Source organism: Mus musculus, chromosome 19, assembly GCF_000001635.26.
Source record: "Mus musculus strain C57BL/6J chromosome 19, GRCm38.p6 C57BL/6J".
Classification (NCBI taxonomy): domain Eukaryota; kingdom Metazoa; phylum Chordata; class Mammalia; order Rodentia; family Muridae; genus Mus; species Mus musculus.
The window spans coordinates 56,289,127-56,308,801 of record NC_000085.6 but is presented as its reverse complement, the minus strand read 5'-3'; the positions used below and the strand labels follow the sequence as shown (position 1 = coordinate 56,308,801).

Below are 19,675 nucleotides of genomic sequence, written 5' to 3'. Positions count from 1 at the left end.
GGGAATCCAAAGAGAAGACCCACTTCTCACCTAACGGCCTCCTGCCCCAAACGGGAGATCAACAATGGAACTGTTGCTTGGACAAAGGCAAGAACTGTATCATCCTTCGAGATCAAGGGCAACCACAGTCACATGCCGGGGAGAGGAACGCAGGCGAGTAAGAGGGGAGGCAGGCAGACACAATTGTGACTGTGTCCCTCAGCCCCGCTTTGGACCCAGCTTTCTCATTGAGAAAGTCCCCTTCCCCTTGTGAGTGTTTTTCCCCTCCCACCTCGCCGGGAGTACATTGGGGTCTGTCTCTGATGCTGAAGGCATTTCATAAGCCTGAAGACCTCCCCTACTTCCAGTGCCCCGGGGTGGAGGTCAGGCAGAAGTGTGCAGAGCTAACCCACCCCTCACGAAACCCACGCTTTCTGAACATCAGGAAGGAAGAGCAAAGGCAAGAGGGTGACAGAGAATTGACAGCTCAGAGGAAATGACCCAGTGGCCTTCGTCTTTCTTCAACTCCTTGTTCAGTTAGATTTTGTCATATTTCATCTGTGCCTTTGGCTTTTTCATGGTTGTCTGAATGGATCCTCCCTTGGGGAATTCTTTGTCCTGCGCTCACACTCATTGTTCTTTGGTTCGGGAAGTAGGATCCTGGGGCCTGGCTCCTGTTTTGATGGTCTCTTCTGATGTTCCCCCGGTGCCCTGGATCTTGGCCCTGCCTTCCAGGCCACTTTGCAGTAACACAGCTTTTTTATACCAGCTGCTAAGTGCTTTCTTTCTATGCTTTCTCCTGGCTCAGTCACGTGGCTTTGCCTGGATCTAGCTTCTTATTTTCCTTTTCTGTCTTATTGGTCAGTCTAAGGAGCCATAAACCAAAACTAAGTGTGTGACTACATACACATGCATACAGAAAATCACACACAGACAAACACACTCACACACACAACCACACTCACACACAAACACACAACTACAACACATATACACACAAACACACACAGAGACACACTCACCTATACACACAACCACATTCACATACACACAAACACACACAGAGACACACTCACCTATACACACACACACACACACACACACATATACATATACACAATCACACAAACACATAAAACATACAAACAAATACACATAAACATTCATACAACCACAATAACAACCGTGAAAAGATTCCGAATAAAAAGCTGGGCATGGTAGCAAATATTTATAATCCCAGCACCCAGGAGGTAGAAGCAGGCAGAACTGGAGGCTCATTGATCAGTCGGTGCAGTTTAATTAGCGTAAGCCCTGGCCAGTGAGAGGTCCTATCTCAAAAACTGAGGTAGATGTCCTGAAGTCAGACATCAGAGTTTGCCTGCTGGGTTTTATATGCACACACAAACACACGTACATGAGCATCTAAACATACACACCCCTCCAACACACACACAGACTCACATATACACATGCATGATCAGGCGTGCACACATAGAGATTATAAGTAGCAAGAAGAGAAAGAAAAAGGACGAAGCCGGGAAGCCGGACGTGTCAATGCTGGGATGTAAATACTCAAAGCTAAGTTAAATTATTTTGCACTGTTAGGACACGGCTTGAGGTCAAAGACACAGAACTGATGTTGAACTTGAGATCTCTTTGCAGTGTCAGGAGCCGGATGACGAGGCACTGCCTCGCTGCGTGACCTTGGTCAAGTCTGCTACTCTCTTGGCCTCCCTTACTTCACTTGGTACTAGGGATAAGGAGATGCTCCTAAGCACCTTCCCTGTTCGCAGAGAGTAGGACTCGATGCGGGTAGCTCCAGTCTATGGAGCTCTTCAATACTCATTTCACCATGCAGGCCAGAGAGGGGAGAGAAAAGCCCTTGCACATGGCCACACATAAGTCCAGCCACCGTCCCTCCCCCTGGATTGGCACCCACCATCGTCTTCATAGTACCAGTCGGGGTTCTCAGGGGTGGTCTGCGTGACACTGGGGTCTTCGTCTGGGCTGGACTGCTCATAGCTGTAGTAATAGTCATCGGGGGTCCAATCTGCAGGGGCAGGAACAGGACAGAAGACACCCTAGTCATCAGGCTTAAGAAAGTCATCCCTGGTTGAGGGCACCACCTCTTCCCTGCGAGCTCGGTCTCTTTAAGGAGGAATTACACGGCGTTTCAGCTCTCCCAGCAACACAGGAAGACAGGAGGGCCAGGCTTGGTGATGCTTAATTTGGGAGATATTATGGTCCTCCAAAGCATTACTGGTGTTTGGCATGGTAGCACAATGGGGAAGTGGAGAAGGAGATCAAGTCCCAACTTTGCACTAAGTGTGACCTTGACAATGGCTATGTATTCTCCACATCTTAGGTTTCTCAGCTGTGAACAGCAGAAAGCATCCTGTGGCCTCCAGGTCTTCACATATCTACACAGGGTCTACCAGAGATGGAGCACATGGTGCTGTCACTGTGAGTGACGTAGGACTTTCCCCATGAGACTTCATTAGTCATCTCAGTTTAACGAAGTCCAAGGCACTTGTCACTTTCCTCTTGGGTCAAACATCTCTCAGTTGCCACTACAGAGCATTTAACGGCCCATCTTTACTGAGCTTTTACCAGGCCTGTGCTAAATGCTTGCAGGTGCCTTATCTTCATAAAAACCAGGGAAGCTGGGCCAGGGGTGTAGCTCAGTGATAGATTGCTTGCCTCTATACGCGGATCCCAGTTCTGCATGAACTGCTGTGGTAGAGCCCGGTAATCCCAAATGTCTTAGTTCCTTACAATGTGCTATAAAATAAAGATCCCCCAACAAATCCACTTAAGGAAGGGAGGGAGGGTTTATTTTGGCTCACAGGTTAGGGGTACAGTCTCCCATGGTGGGAAGCCAAGGCACCAAGAGTTTGGGGCACTGGTCTCATTGGATTCACATTCAGGAAGAATTAGAAGGATGAGTGGACATTAGCGCCCAGTTCGCTTTCTCCATTTTAGGCAGTCTCGATCTAAAGCCAGGAAATGGTGAACTTTCCTCAATGGATCCAGTCAACATACTCTGTCCTTACATACATGTGCAGAGGGGAAATAACCCCCACAGGTGTGTCTGGAGGCTTGTCTCCTAGATGAGCACAGAGGTTGTCGTGTTGACGATTGGCCCTATGGCGTCAGAATTTACTAGGTAGCCGGGCAGTGGTGGCACACGCCTATAATCCCAGCACTTGGGAGGCAGAGGCAGGCAGATTTCTGAGATCGAGGCCAGCCTGGTCTACAGAGTGAGTTCCAGGACAGCCAGGGCTACACAGAGAAAGCCTGTCTCAGAAAACCAAACCAAGCCAAACCAAACCAAACCAACCAAACAAACAAACAAAAAACCCAGAATTTATGAGGTACAGGCAAAAAGGAATCAGGCATCCAAACCATCATTAGCTGTGGGAAGTGTGAGGCCAGGCTGGGATACATGAGGCCCCGTCTCAACATAATCTGGAAAGCCACAGAGAATAGCAATGTGTCCAAAGTCCCATGGCTAATTCACAGCCAGATTTATACTGAAGTTTGTCTCAATGCAACCACCATGTCTTTCTAGGTCAACAACAGTGCTCAATTGCTTTAATAGGTTCTTTCTACTACACACACACACACACACACACACACACACACACACACACACACACTCATCCCCACTGAATGTCTAGCCTGCTACTTAGCAGACACCCACCTACAGCCCTCAGACTGTTCCTGGACCTTGGTGACCAATGGAGGCAGAGTGCCATGATGCTCACAGACAGAAAGTTCAGTTACATGAGACTTTGAGACATAGAGTCTTGGAAGATGCTGGAGGCTCTGTGGTGGAAGGAGAGAAGTTGGGAACAGGGAGAAAGTTGAGTTCATTGGGAGAATGGGAGGATGCCATGTTGGCACAGGGAGCTTCAAGGAAGCTCTCCAGAGAGATCCGTGATAATGAGGCGGGACTGAATGCCGACGCTGGGCTTGAAAGGCAGCCCAACGAGGCAGCGATGGCGTGGAGGACCGCTCTCCATTCAAGCCTGAGGACCAAGCACGCTACCTCTGGCATCTTCCCAACCTTCTGTAATAGTCTTTGTATCTGTGGCTTCTGAAAAACCGACTGTTGCACGTGGCTGTTTTATATTTCCCATTAAAAATGGAATTTTCTTTTTATTTCCTTCTTTAAATACGCCAACCTTGGTTCATTGGCGAAGTTTCACCTCATTTATCAGAGCATCAAGTCAAGACTTTCTTTGCTTGCTTATTATTTTTCCCTGACTGCTTTTCCCCACTATGAAAATGTTCCCGGAGGAGGCCACCTTTCTAGAGTTGAGGGTCTAGGTTGAAGATAAGACCACAGTCTTCCTGGCATAATAAAGTCGAGAAAGGGAGGAGAAGGTGATGGAAAACTGTTTTTCTGAGTTGGCCATGAAAGGTTCCAAACTGACATTTGAAGGAGACAGAGAGTTGATCGCTACACTGATTTATCTATCTTTGTTTCCACTGCTGGACTTATTTTGTTTTTTCTTACAGGTGTTTACAGATAAGAGTCTCTCAGGGAACTCATCGAATCCCCTCTCAATAGTTCCACAAATTGGAGGGCGGATTGGCTAATCTTGATTGTGTTATTAAGGATTCCCACTCCACAGCCCTGCTTTGCAATTAGGAAGATCCTCCATTGGCAAAATTCTTTCTACTCAAGCTTGAGACCTGAGTTCAGGCATCTACCGCGTATGTACATAAGAAGAACATGATGACATATGCCTATAATTCTAGTGCTTGGAGGCGTGGGGTGGAGAAGAGAGATCCCTGGAGCTCTCAGCTACTCTTGCTGAATTGGTGAGACTTATGTCCAATGAAAGGCTGGCTCTATTTAAAAAAAAAAAAAGTAGATGGCAAGTGATTGAGAACAAAGCCCACTGTTAACTGAAATCCTCTACATGTGTATACACATACAAACACAAACACATAAATGTGTGTGCACTTGTACACACAAGTACATGCACCCCCCACACACACACACATCAAAATCACATGAAACATGCACACCTGTATACATGCACTTGTCATAAACACATGGGCACTCACACACAAAATACACACACATGCACACATCACCCACATATATAAAAATCAAACACACAAATCTGTACATATTCACTTACCACTCACATATTTAAAAAGCATGAAATAGAGATGTGTTAAGTCCGAGAGTTGTGAGGGTCCCAGGTGGAGGTGGACATAGTAGGTCACCAGGGAAGGAGAAGCCATTCAGTTAGAGGGCTGCACAAGGACGTTATCAAGGCCTCTCCATATGGGCAGACCCCTGCCTCTTCTGTAATGTTGACACTGCATCCCACTGTATGTATTAACAGTATATAGCAAACCTACAGTGGGTGATGTGTTATGCCATGTGGTGGAAGGCACTGGGGACCACAGAGTGTTATAAAGGTAGACCGACAAGAATGGAATGTGACCTTGTCCTAGAGGAGCCTCCAGTCTGAATAGCTTTGAGGAGAAAGCAAGATGAGGGGACTGAGAATGGTGTAGGGGAAGGGATGTTGGGTGTAGTTACATGGAAGCCTGGTGTCTTTGCTTTCAATGCTGGATATTTGATCTGGTTTGAGCCAATCTCATGGCATGGATGCCCCAACTCTCCAGCCTCCTGCATCTTTCCTCTCTTACAGCAGGACTTCCTAGTTTATTTTAGCCAGAGATGGTTCATATCCCACCTCTTGGTTCATTTTAACTTTGAGACTGGTTCTAAGGCTGACCCTAAAACCTCATGTTGTCCTCTCTCCTCCCTCCCTCCCTCCCTCCCTCCCTCCCTCCCTCCCTCCCTCCCTCCCTTTCTCCCTCCCTTTTTCCCTTCCTTTCTTCCTTCCTTCCTCCTTCTCCCCTGTTCTTCTTGCCCACTCTCCTGGGCCTTCCTGACTCCTGTGGAAGTAGTCTGGCCTATTTTGCCACATGAGTCAACAGCACGCCCAGGTGAAGCCTCAGACACAAGAAAGCCAGCCAATTGCAAAATGAGGTGCCAGAGCGACCTCTAGTTGATCCAGTTCAGATCAGCTAGACCTGGTCTAGACTAGAAGAATGCAGATTAAACTGCACCCAAGGAACTAATATCTAAATACATGGATATCGATGGACATCTCCAAGCTGGGGTCCTGTATTATAATAACAACGACAGACACACAGGACTCGATTGACATTGGGTTACTCATGGGATTGGGGGTTAAGATACGGGGGCGTTCCTCACTAGCCTTGTTGACTGCAGAGTATGGATGTCTTAGCTGGAAGCTCTTTGTTTTGCCCTGGGACTTAACACACCTGTCTGATTTGTTTCCTTGAGTCTTAAAAACTCTGTCTTCCCACAGTGCCCAGCACAGAGCCCTATGTATCTGCCATGTGTGACAGAGTGACTGGCCCAGCTTGAAGCAGCATGAGGGGTAACCTTAGGAAGAATGTAGGTGAGATTTGTACTTAAAAAAAAAAACAAACTGATGATCTTTGTATAAGCCTATAAAACTGTCTGTTTTCTTGGTAGAAAGGAACTATTGTCTGGCATGAACTCTGGTCCTGCTCTGGCAGACTGGAGAAAACTTCTTTAGAGACATAGTTGGTAAAGTGCTTTCCTTGAAAGGAAGGAAACCTGAATTCAGTCTCCAGAATCCACATTTTTAAAAGCACAGGGGTAGGCCACGGGCCTCAAGCACAGGGGTAGGCCACGGGCAACTCCAGAGGGTGTCCTCTGACCTCCAACACTGCAACATGTGTGCACATGCATTCATACATACATGCACACACACACACACACACACACACACACACACACACACACACACACATTTATACATATACATGTATATGTATATATAATGTCATATGCACATATGTGCAGCACACACAAAATGAAGAGAGAGAGAAAGACAGAGACAGAGAGACAGAGAGAGACAGAGACAGAGACAGAGACAGAGACAGAGACAGAGAGAGAGACTGCCTCAGGAACTATGCCTGAGGTTGAGGTTGTCCTCTGAAGGCCACAAACCTGCATGCACACATACAAAGACTGCTTTGGGTTTAAATTGAGATTGCTTGAGACTGCCTCTGAAGTACTGAGAGTGGGAGAACCTTGGGAAGAGTGTGGCTCTCAGAAGCATGTACACTAGGTATAAAAAGAAGTCCTGTGGCCTTGCTCCTTTACCAAAGTCTAGCTAGAAAGAACTATGAAGAGAGTTAGGGGTATTCTGCATTCACACAAATAATTCTCATGGTAGGTTATTGCACACTAAACATTTTCTGTGTGTCAGATACTCCATGAAACTGCATGTAAACAAAATTCGACGTAACTGTCAACGTCCCCAGTAAGGATAATCATCACTGTATTCTACAGATAGAAACACCCAGGCAGAAGGGCATCACATCTGGGTTCATCTAACTCCAAGTCCCCTGTGCCTTTTCACGAGCTGGGCATCTCTTGGTTTAGGTTAGAAAACCATTGGCCTTTTGGCTTTCGGGAAGCGGCCTGCTCAGGAAATCTTCAGCTAGCACATGTCCCTCGTCCCTCTCCAGGATTCCTGTGGCCCACGGTGAGGGCCTCTTGGAAAGAGCTCGCAGTTAGTGCTGTGGGAACTCCACAGCTGCTCTGCTGAAGGAACCTGCCAGATGTGTGGGATGGAATGAAAATCCCTGGAATGTCATCCCGGGTGGCTCCATCCATTACCGTGCTACAGCTGGCTCCTCTGAGGTGCCTTCCCCAAGCCCCAGCCCTGTCGGCCTGCCTGTGACATTTCCAGCCCCGCTGGCAGGCAACCACAGCTGAGAGCCTCGCTGGCAGGCAGCAGGACAGCTGACGGATGGGCACAGCCTGTGGTGCTGGGCAGAGCCAAGCCAGCTTTGAAGATGCGTTTCCGCAGGCCTGCCGGCTGTGTGTCACCTGCTTTGGGGAGACGGGCAGAGCTTGGGCTGTTTGATGGCCACCTCCTCTACTACACACTGGGGACGGGGGACCAGGCACCTTCTGCTCCAGCAAGGCCCTTGCCATGTACTGGCACCGATAAGACCAACCGAGGAAGCAGGTTTGCCTGAGGGCATGAGCAGGGCATCTCTTCAGCATGCTGCTGTCTGAGGGGAGCATGGAGCTGATGAACCTCATCAAAGAACAGCTCCATGTGCAGTGGAACCAGACAAGGAGACGCCTTAAGTCTAACTTTCTCAGTCCACAGCCAGAGGCCAACAGAGCATCTGGAGATAGACTCTGGCCAGGGCCAACCTGTTTCCTTTGCTTACTGATCCTCGGACGTTCATCTGCGGCATCCTTGGGGTCAGTGTCTTGGCATGCTCAGTCTCACATCGTCCACGCTGTCCTCAGTTGTTTTCCAACTTAAGTCTTTGCCTTAGATGCCTCTGGTGTTGGGGTGCTCACCCCTTCTCCCCAAGATCCCATCAGCCCGTTCAAAGTTTAGATAGTCTAATGTTAGGAAATTCTTTCTGTCTGGAGGCCAAAGCTGACACTATGCCTGTAATCTGTTCAGCTAAAGCCATGTGGACACATTGAATGAACCCTCTCTTTCATTCAACCAGTTCACTGAACATTCCAGAACATGATAAACCCTGTAGACATCATATACAACATTCTTGAAGACTGTAATAAAGTGCCTTGAGGTTGAAGATACTTCTTGAATTTTTTTTCATGTGTGTGTGGCGTGTGTGTGTGTATGTGTGTGTATATATATATGTGTGTGTGTGTGTAATACCTGTATAGTACATTTGTGTGTGGTAAGTGTGTGTTTAATATGTGTGTATGTGGTATGTATGTGTGTGGTATGGGTATGTGTGGTATGTGTGGTGTGTGTGTGTGTGTGTGTGTGTGTGTGTGTGTGTGTGTGTATGTGGTACATGTATGGTATGTTTGTGTGTGTGTGTCACACACCTGTAGGCATTATTGCACATGTGTGGGCATGTGTATGTGTGTGTGCATGTAGAGGACAGAGTGATATCAAGAATCATCCTTAGCTGTTGATCCATTTTGCTCTTTCAAAGGGTCTCTCAATCATACCCAGAGCTCATTACTACAGCTAATCAAACCCAGAGCTCATTGCCACAGCTAGTCTCCCCAGCTGTTTTGTCCCAGGGATCCCTGTCCCCATCTTCTAAGGTGAGAATGACAGGGTGGCTGCCCTGTGCATCTAGCATTCACATGGGTTCTGGATCCATGCCTTATGTTTCAAAGCGAACACTTTATCCACTGAGCCATACATACATAAAGACACATCTGGACATTGAAACCAAGGTTCTTTGACCTTTCTATGCCTCCGTCTCTTTCCTTGCCACCCCATAACATCTACAGCTATGTTTTACTGTCTTTCTGACCTTTCAAGTCCAAGAACCCTTTGCTGATGTCTGAGCAAGGTGTTCTCGAGGCTAGAGAAATGACGCCCTTCCAGCCTTGGCCTTGGCTCCTCTCTGAACTCCATGCATGCCAGGAGTCTGAACTAGGGCCTCTGAGTAGGTGTGCTTTTCTTCCTTGGTCTGGGGAAAGATGCAGAGTCCCTCTGTGGTCCATGCCCACCTGGGCACATGATTCTATTCTATTCCATGAGCATGGAGTGAAAGTCTATGTCATCTGCTCTGAAATGTCACCATCTATCTACCCACCCAGAGACACCCTTTCCTGGAGAATATTGATGATTGATCAGGACTTTGCTCGTGGTCACCATCTTTGTTATAAGTAAGTCCTTTTCACAAGCTGGAATCACATCTGTCCTCTTCGTGCACAGGCTGCCTGCTCTGGCCTTTTGAGCATGACCAACCTAGTCCCTTAGGGGATGTCTGCCTTTACTCCTTTGGAATAGTGAGGAGTTTCTACCCCAAACTCAATAACTGAAGGGTGTTATTGTTTGGTGGTATGCCACTAGGCAGAAGAAACAGAGAGGGTTCAAGGTGACAGGGTGAGTCCAGGAGAGACAGACCCTATGAGAAAGAGCCCAGGCCACTGGGCATGTCAGATACTTTACTACACAATCTACTTTGATGCAATCATTTTATGGGTCTGTAGTTGGGTTTTTCTTTTGTTTTTGTTTGTTGCTGTTGTTGTTGTTGATTTTTGTTTGTTTGTTTTGAGACAGGATCTCTTACAGCCTAGGCTGGCTTCAAACCTGCTATGTAGCTAAAGCCTGTCTTGAACTCCTGATTCTCCTACCTCCATTTCCCAAGTGTTGGGATTACAGGTGCATCCACCATGCCCAGTTTTGAATGCAGTCCTAACACCATGCCAATGCTGAACACGGCATCTACCTCGGGTCTACCGGACTCTCTCAGTGCTGTGAGCCTTGGTATCAACCTGAGACTTTCTGTGGGGTGTCTGCCCGCCCCCAAGCCCAACAGGAGTGGAGATGGTGGTCCAGGGAGGACACAACACTGGAGTAGCTCATTGTGAAGCTACCCGTTAGTGTCTTGGCTTCCCTATGAGGAAATGGAGTTACTGGGTGGCCCCTTGTTCAGTCATATTCTTTCTCTCCCCAGTCACTAATGGACAAGGAACCAGTTGCTTCCCTTCTCTGTAAAATCAGGGAGTTTAACCACATTTGTAGCCACTCCCTTAAGTAGTTGAGAGTAGCAGCTCAAAGCTGTGTGAAGTGTCTTACAGCTGCAGTGTTTCTGGATAAATTCTCAAGGATTTCTGTGATGCCCCGAAACCAGCCGAATCCCAAGGTCCTATAAGAGAGCCTTTATGCTCTGGCCCTTGGTTGGTAGAAACCTGGGCTGATGGCACACTCACCTGGGTCTGGGGGCGCAATGAAGGACATCAGTGAGAGCTGGAAAGCAAAAGAACACAGTGAGTGTGTGATGGAGCCACTGGCATCTTCTTTAGATAACCTCAGCCAGAAATCACCATTCCCCAGACACGGGCATGCTGGGAATCTGCTGAGGGAGAAGCAGAGCCTATTGGAAAATACTCCTTCTCTTGTGCACACATCTTGACCCTTCCTTTCTGCAGACACATGTCCCCTGCCACACAGACACACACACACACACACACACACACACACACACACACACACACACACACACACACCTGTTGGAACATGGCGGCCCTAGGATCTGCCTCCATATTAACTAAGCAGTTGCTCCTGGGTCGTGAGTGGCATGGTTGTGTTACGTTCCCATGACAACCCCATTCACAGAGGAGAAGACTTAGGATTTATGCTCTTGTCTGAGTGATTCTTGGGGTGACTGCCCCTGTGGGTTGGGAATGAGCAAATGCTTAAAGCACTTCAGAGGTTTCCCAGTGTCCCTGGAATAAAATATTCACACCTGCCCTGACATGCAAACCTTCCCATGCTCCTCCCTGCCCCTAGAGAACAGCTGCCACGTCTGGCTTCAGTCTGGATCAAGCCAGGCTCCTCCCATCCTCTGCACTAATGGTCAAGTTCTTGACCAACTCTCAGTCCAGAGGCCCTGTCAGAACAGCACCTCAGCATCTCTGATCATTTCTTCAATGATTGTGTGTGTGTGTGTGCAGATGGACATGTGTGAGGTCACCCGTGGGCACCGGTGTCCATACACTTGTGTGAACACACATGTGGGAGCCAAAGACTTTTTCATATCATTCCTTAAATGCTATCCTCTTTTTCTTCTTTGAGACAGGAATTTTTGTGGGCTTGGGACTGGACAAGGCTAGACTGGATGGCCAACAGGGTCCAGAGATAGTCCCATCCTTGTCTCCCCAAAGTTGGGACTCCAAGAATACATTACCACATGCCACATTTTACACAGAATCTAGGGCTCACGTGCAGGTCCCCACTCTTGCACTGAGCTGTCTGTGATAAGTCCCCACTCAGGTTGTGGTTGCAGGTCCCTGCTCTTGCATTGAACTGTCTGTGACAACTTCCCACTCAGGGTGTGGTTTTCTGTTGAACTGTATTGGGGACTGGGCAGATGCTATGTTACATCGAAAGTGAAAGGACACGTCTAGATGCAGCACAGTGAGGATGTGGCATCAATAAATAGCATCCTTGACAGAAATGCATCCTCGGGGGTGGAGCGGATATCCACTCTGTTCTCCAGATCACAGGACCTCAACAGGACACCCCGTCTTGTCTCGACACCACCGAGATGATGGTGCCCTACGAGCAAAAGGATCAGGGTGGAGGGGGAGCTGGCTATTCTAGCTCAAGCGATGGGACCCGCTGAGTGCAGGGTGTGTCCTGGATTAGGGCATTGTTGAGATCACTGGGGAATCTAAATACAAACGCCTTAGATAATGTCACGGTGTCCTGTGGATGGGGGCATTGAACTTCTGTAGCACAGTGGCTTTAGAGTTGGGGTAGGGTGCCGTCTGCCCTCTATTTGGAAATCACAAGGAAACAAACAACAGATACTCAGGAGGGTGAGCTCAAGTGTGGGGTGACAAAGTGAACTGGGGAATGGGGAGTGTCCTGGCATCTCTCTCCTTCTTGGGTTGGAATAGTGACAACGTGAAACTCAGCAAGGAGAGGGACAAAAAGAAAGAAGGGAATGGTCTCCACTATCTGGAGTATGTCTCTGTTTAATTACCTTGTGGTTCTCCAGACCTGCTTTTATAGGGAACGAGACAGGGGCACATATTTCACTGGAGGTGGGGAGGGGTATTCTAAGCTTGGGGAAATGAGAGTGTTAGGGGTGCTAGAAGAAAGGCTGGGGGGTGTCCCTGGAGAATGACCCCACCCCCAATACGGCCAGTGGCTGCACCTCGGATCTGGTTCTCTGCTCAGCCCCATCTCCCCTCCATTGAACTTAGACCCATAGCCTGCGTCCTCTCTACTCAGGTAGATGCCACTCGGGTATTTCAACTCCAGCTGACTAGGATGGGCGTGCCTGGCTGCTGCTAGCCCTGAGTAGTGGACAGGACAGGAGAGACATCTTTTCTGAGCCCTGCAGTGACTTGTGCCAGAGTTAAGAATCTCAAGGATGGACCATGTAGAGACTGCCATAGCCAGGGATCCACCCCATAATCAGCATCCAAACGCTGACACCATTGCATACACTAGCAAGATTTTATTGAAAGGACGCAGATGTAGCTGTCTCTTGTGAGACTATGCCGGGGCCCAGCAAACACAGAAGTGGATGCTCACAGTCAGCTAATGGATGGATCATAGGGCTCCCAATGGAGGAGCTAGAGAAAGTAGCCAAGGAGCTAAAGGGATCTGCAACCCTATAGGTGGAACAACATTATGAGCTAACCAGTACCCCGGAGCTCTTGACTCTAGCTGCATATATATCAAAAGATGGCCTAGTCGGCCATCACTGGAAAGAGAGGCCCATTGGACTTGCAAACTTTATATGCCCCAGTACAGGGGAATTCCAGGGCCAAAAAGGGGGAGTGGGTGGGCAGGGGAGTGGGGGTGGGTGGATATGGGGGACTTTTGGTATAGCATTGGAAATGTAAATGAGTTAAATACCTAATAAAAAATGGAAAAAAAAAAAAAAGAATCTCAAATCTTGGCTACACAGGGCACCTGAGGGACAGCTGCTGCTGTTCTGTCTGTAGCCAGCAGGTGGCAGACATGTCCTTTCTAGGCATGGCTGCTGAAAGAATTTAAACTGGAACTAGGCAGGCTTCCAGGCAGAACCAGCCTGGCCCCTTGGACAGCCCCACCCCACTCACCCACTCACACACTCCTCCCTCCAGCCCTCAGCTCCTGCAAGGGCAGTGACCCTGTTTCCACTCACAGGGCGGCTGTAGTGCCAGATGGAGGTAGCCCTATACCTGGCTGGTATCTGGGTATCTACACACTAACCCCCACTGTATCAGAAGCAGGATGAATAGATACCATCTGTCTCCTTCCACCCTGCCATTCTATTCTGATTTTCCGCAGGCAGGAAATAATAGAAGAGCCCTTCCTCCTGGGACTCGAGAATCCGAAGATGAGACTCAGTGGAAGACACGGTGTGTGCGAGGGATAGCCAAGAAGCAAATGAGAAAATAGACATCTCTGTTGAATTATGAAGAGCTGGCAGTGAGCCAGGGGTGGCGGTGACATGGTCCATATACACTGTCTTGATTATTCCCCAAGGCACTTGATCATTCCAATACTCTAATTATTAACTTACACCCAAAGCATTAATATAGCCTTGGAATATGAGTGCCCATTGTACATCAGAGTCCTGGTTCCTAGCCACCAGGGAGAGAGACTAGAGGGCCATAGCATTCCCACGTTTCCACCTCTCCATTGTGGAAAGAGAATGTTTAGCCACGGGTTTAGAATGACAACTCTAGCTCTGAATCCTGGATTCCTAGGTGCCCACATCCCTTCTCCCAGTTCTGGATGTGTCCCTAGATGGGAAGTTGTGGTTGAGGTGTGGTCTGCCTGTATTTCCTGAGATCTGCTGTGCTGTTTTCCACGGTTGTACCATCTCATGTTCCTCCCACTGGGGATGCGCGAGCTTCCCGTTCCTCGTGTCCGCGGCAATACTTGTATTCACTACATTTGCATCACCCTGGCCAAACACTTAGCAAGCAATTTAAAGGAGGGTGGGCTTGTTCTTGCTCACAGTCTATCAGGGTAGCTGATGCAGTGTTGTCTCTGGTGGCAGGAGCTTGCCACATGGTATGAGCATATCCCAGTAAGAGCAGAGAGTGGAGATACTTGGCCAGAGGTGGGGCTAGTCTGTAATCTTCAGTGGCTGCCTCTAGTGGTCTGTATCAAGCAGCTAGAGTTCCCGTCTCAAAGGTTCTGTTTGTGACCTTTCAAAATAGTATCATCAACTGAGGAACAAGGGTTCAAGATGAGCCCATGGCTCTGGGGTGCATTTCACATCCAAACAACACTTGCTATTTTCCACTGGAAGAAATTATAGCCACCGGGGTTGGTACTAAGTACTGCCACTCTCTACCACAAGAAGTCTCAGTTCTCCTGGAATGTTCTCAGTGTTGCCTCAGTTGGTAGACTCAGCATGGCCATGCCTTCATGCTCCGGTGGGGAGGGGAAGGGTCTTGTGGGACAGATACCCCAAAGGAAGGTACTGCAGATGGATTCCCTCCTGGAGACCTGCAGGATCCTATGGGTGCAGGTAGGGCCTGATAATGCATTCTTAACCGGGGGCTGGCGACTCTGACCTTTGCCCTTGCTTTTATTATGTGTGTGTGTGTGTGTGTGTGTGAGAGCATGAGTAAGCATGCGTGTGAGTGTATACATGTATGTACATGCATGTGGAGGCTGGAAGTTGATGGCAGATGTCTCCTGAATTATAGCCATTTCTCTGAAACCAAGGGTTCACCTTTTTCCTGTATAGCTGTTGATTGGTTCCTTTCTTACCTCAGTTTCCTCAGTTATAAAGATTTCCTGGGTTGGGGAAATGGTTTAGTCAGTAATGTGTTTGACATGCAAGCATAAAGACGTGGATTCAATTCCCAAGAACCCATGTGGAGAGCTACACACGGCGGTAGCATGTGTCTGTGATCCCACAAGTGAGGGCTGGAAACAGGCAGGATTCCCTGGAGCTTGCAAGCCAGCCATCTTAGCTGAGTGGGTGATCCCCAGACCGAGAGAGAGAGAGAGAGAGAGAGAGAGAGAGAGAGAGAGAGAGAGAGAGAGAGAGAGAGAGAGGGAGAAACAGAGAGAGAGAGGGAGAGAGAGAGAGGGGGGGGGAGGGAGACTCTGTCTCAAAAACTCTTGGTATGGTAGCACACGTCTTTAACTTTGGGAAGCAGAGGCTCCCCAGGGCTACATAGTGAGAAAAAAAGAAAAAGATGAAGAGTGACAGGGAGATCTCTGACACCAACTTCTAGCTTCCACATGCATATACACCCATGCACATTTGAATACATGTACACTCGTGCACACACATGCATTTACACTTATACACACACATGCATGTACAATCATGTATACACACATTCATGTACAATCATGTACACATGCATGCAGGTACGCTTACATGCACACACATGTATGTACACACATACACAGGCATGCATGTACACTCAGGTGCACACATGAATGTACACTCACAAACACACACACGTGTGTGTACGCGCTCATGCACATGTACATATCCATAGGAAAGTAATAAAAATATAAAGTAGGTAAGGGGAAGTCTGTATCAGACAAAAGCATTAAGACGTCAGTGGAGGCTGTGGCAGAATTTCTGAAGCAGATTCAGCCATGCCTGAAGTTTAATTACTTGGTTGTCCGACGTGACTGATTCTTCTGATGTCGGGAAGGGGAGCTTCCTGGGCAGAACGGAAGCTGCCACGGGGAACCAATTTCACCTCTTAGTGGAAGCATCAGCTTAAGCGGGAATCAGCAGCCATGCTCTAGCCTGCCCCCTCTGGTTCCACATCAAATGGACCTGTCATCTTTGGATAGAGCTGGTGTGACCACCCACCGATGTCACCTTGGGTACAAACCTTGAAACTGGCTTTGGACAGGTGTGTTTGAGTCCAGCTCTCTGACCTGTTGTCGGCACCATCTTGGACAGGCTACCTCATAGCTTGCTTTAGTATCTATGAAATTGACCATGGCCCTACCTCATGGGCTTGTCAGGAAGTTTAAACCACAAGCACTATGTGGTAAGAGTCAATAAATGGTGGTGGTACTGTTACGAGACATCAGTGTCAACAAGTTTATTTTATCACTGTTATTTTCAAATTGCTTGGTGCACAGTGTGGGAGGGGCGGGCCCAGGAGAGCCCTCTCAGCACAGAGTCCTTCAGGAACTCCTTTGTTGGGTCGATCACAGGCGAGTCACACAGCCCCTCCCTCCCTGTTTTTCCCTGGGATCTTTGCCAAACCCTAAGCCAGGAAACTTTGTTATATTAATTATGAAGAGAAAACATGTTTTATTTAAAATCCCGGCTGCTGAGTTTTCTGCCATGCTGTTTCTCTGTGACAGCAGAATTTCTTTTGCATCTGGGAAACCCTAATGCATTTAGAATATAAATATATCCGTGCTTACACACACATGTGACTTCAGCGACCTGATTTCCCTAAATACCAGTGTACACTGCAAAGCTAATGAGTTGAGCTCCTGCTTGCAATCAAGTTTTTGTTTGGGGAGATTTTTTCCCCCTTAAATTTATGAGAAGTTTCAGGGGAATTCAATCTTTCCCCTTTTCCAAAAATCTTTGCCTGGATTGGAGAGGTGGGGACTTCTAGGCATGAAAAAGCTACATTCTGGGATGTTGGGGGTTCACCCAAAAGGGGGCTCACAGGTTCTACCCAGGGCCCACATGGATTTGAATGCTGAGAGTGGGGACTGGTCCACTCCAAATTGGCATTAATACTTCACCATCTATCATGTGTTTGAACAAGAACCATATAAGTCTACCCCTGCCTCTGCGCATCCATCTCTCCTTCCTTCTCCCTTCTTCCCTCCTTCCCCCTTTCCCACCAGCAATAAGGTGATGAAGGGCACAGAGGTGATCCATAGGCATCCCCTCCGTGGTGTGATGTGGACAGGAATGTGTGCTCACTGTTACCAGAATATGCAACTTTTATGAAACCTTGGAAATCTCTCTCTCTATTTGAGATGTTCTGCCTCTTAAACGCTGCCTGGCAACTGAAAGACAAAGAAAATGCTCTGCTGTCTGACCTTCTTCACAACAGGCAAAACTAGGCCGAGAGCAGAGCATGCACCCAAGCTCCCCGTGTGCAATCTCTCCTCTACGCAGGCTGTTTCTGTGGTTCAGCGCCTAGGGAGATTCCAGAAGTCAAACAGTACAGATTTGTAAGCAAACAAGCATTTTGCCCACACGTCCCTTTTGTGCACTAATGGAGAGACCAGCATCTTCACGGAAGCAGGACAGAGTTTGCAAGCATCATTCTCTCATTCTGACCCTTAGAGAGGTAGAATTTCACTGTGGTCAAGCCCAGTGTACCGACCCCCAAACATTCCAAGGACCACTGTTGAGGAGATTTCTAAGACAGTGCCTGGCTTTTTGGAAGCTGGGTGGTCTTCCTGTAAGGATGAGGGTTAGAGGGACGCTGTCTCAGGCCTGGCACAGGAGAGTCTAGCAGCTCTGCCACCATCCTGTTTCTTCTCTGGTGACCGGGAATAATGTCACACAGCTATGCTGGGGATGGACACTCAAAATGATTTGTAAAATAAGTATGCATAAACCAGTCTAGACTAGGCATGATGGCATGTGAAGGATGCTTGGAGCTCACCGAGTGCTATCTGAGAATTAATTTCTAAATAAAGTCTTAGGCGGAGGCTGGGGAGATGCTTAGCGGCTAAAGGGGCTTGGTGCCAAGCCTGACAATTTGAGTTCAGTTCCCCGGAGCCCACAGGGTGGAAGGAGATGCCTGATCCTCACAGGTTGTCCTTTGGTACACACACACACACACACACACCCTAAGAATGAGTTAGCACGATGCCAGAGACAGCACTGATGCTAAGACTCTCTTCTTTCAGCTTCAGAGAAATGGGTTACATGGAACCCATTATCCTCCTCTTTCCAAATGACCTTGTGTCTCCAGCAAGGATGTGGCTCCTGTTACCAAGCACCAAGAGGTCTTGTACTTAGGGATCCAGGCCTGTCCTCTAAAGGCTTCAGACTTAACCATGTCATTTACCAGCTATGGGGCTTGGGGCCACGTTATCTGTATGTATGGGGCCATGTTTTATATGTGTAAAATGGGAATGGTCACAGTACCTATGACTTGGGGCTCTTTTGGCAGTAAACCAATCCATGGCAAACCTAGGGGCTAGCACTGGGGACTGACTCTACTACGTGCTATCAGTTCATTATTATCATTACATTATTGATACAGGATCTGGTTATATAGGACAAGCTGGCCCATGGAGCTCACTATATAGCCAAGAGTGGCTTGGAATTCATAATCCTCCCGCCTCAACCCCCTGAGTTCTGAAAGACAACTGGTTATTATTTTTAGCTATGTATGCAGAAAAGGTCACTCAGCCCATCAGGCTATGTGGCTTTGTCCCCGATGAAACCCGAAACTCTCCCAAGCATCCAACTTGGCTGCTTTGCCCTAGATGTAGTGCGCCAGCCTGTGGAACATGAAAAGACGCCCCAACCACCTGTTTGGCACACATCTGGGTGAGAAAACAGGCGAAGACTGCGAGTTCTCTCCTTGGACTCGACTAAGCTCATTGCCCAGAGGCTAGCCCTCAAATGTTTCCTTTTATCCATTATTGACTTACAGTTTCATTGATAATCATAAAAATTCCCTGGATCTTACAAAAAAAAATAAGGTGTGTGGGAGGGTTGGGGCTGGGGTGATATTATCCTTTTGTGAACATCAATCATTGTGTCATCCCTTCCTGCCTACAAACTTTAGGCTCGGTTGTTTTCCGCTGGAGTTCTCTCTGGGCCTCTGATAATTTCCCCTGCCTTTTTGTACACCTGTGGGTTAGCTGCTCTTTCTTAGGCCCAGGTGCCCATCAAGAAATTATAAGATCAGATCACCGGGTTTGGTAGCTATCTATGATTGCAGCCACCACCCCATAGTTTGGAAAGAAATTCCTTTCTAAAGCAAATCGCTTGGGCAACTGAACCTGGGACTACGGAAGGCAGCTGAGCTGAGCTAACTCAGGCCGAGGTGTAACCATTCTCTTATGGACAAGCTAATAAGCAAGGCTGTAATTTAATTCCATTCCCTCAGGAAACACCCTGAAAGGGAAATCCAATTCAAAAGTGCTTAACTGGATGCAAGAAGTTTACAGTGACTCCCACCCTCTCCCATCTCTCTTCCATG

General features: G+C 48.0%; 1 protein-coding gene across 6 annotated transcripts in view; it reads right to left on the bottom strand.

Moving 5' to 3' along the window:
• Positions 1-19,675, bottom strand: part of Habp2 (hyaluronic acid binding protein 2) — a 33,712-nt gene that overhangs the window by 12,019 nt on the left and 2,018 nt on the right. For 5 of the 6 annotated variants that reach the window (XM_006527014.3, XM_030250907.1, NM_001329935.1 and 2 more), the window contains 2 exons: positions 10,751-10,787; positions 1,919-2,029 (listed from right to left, as the gene is read on the bottom strand). In XM_006527014.3, the coding sequence (XP_006527077.1) occupies positions 1,919-2,029; positions 10,751-10,787 (148 nt within the window). The remainder of the gene's footprint in view (positions 1-1,918; positions 2,030-10,750; positions 10,788-19,675) is intronic. The other variant, NM_146101.2, reaches the window with a different exon arrangement.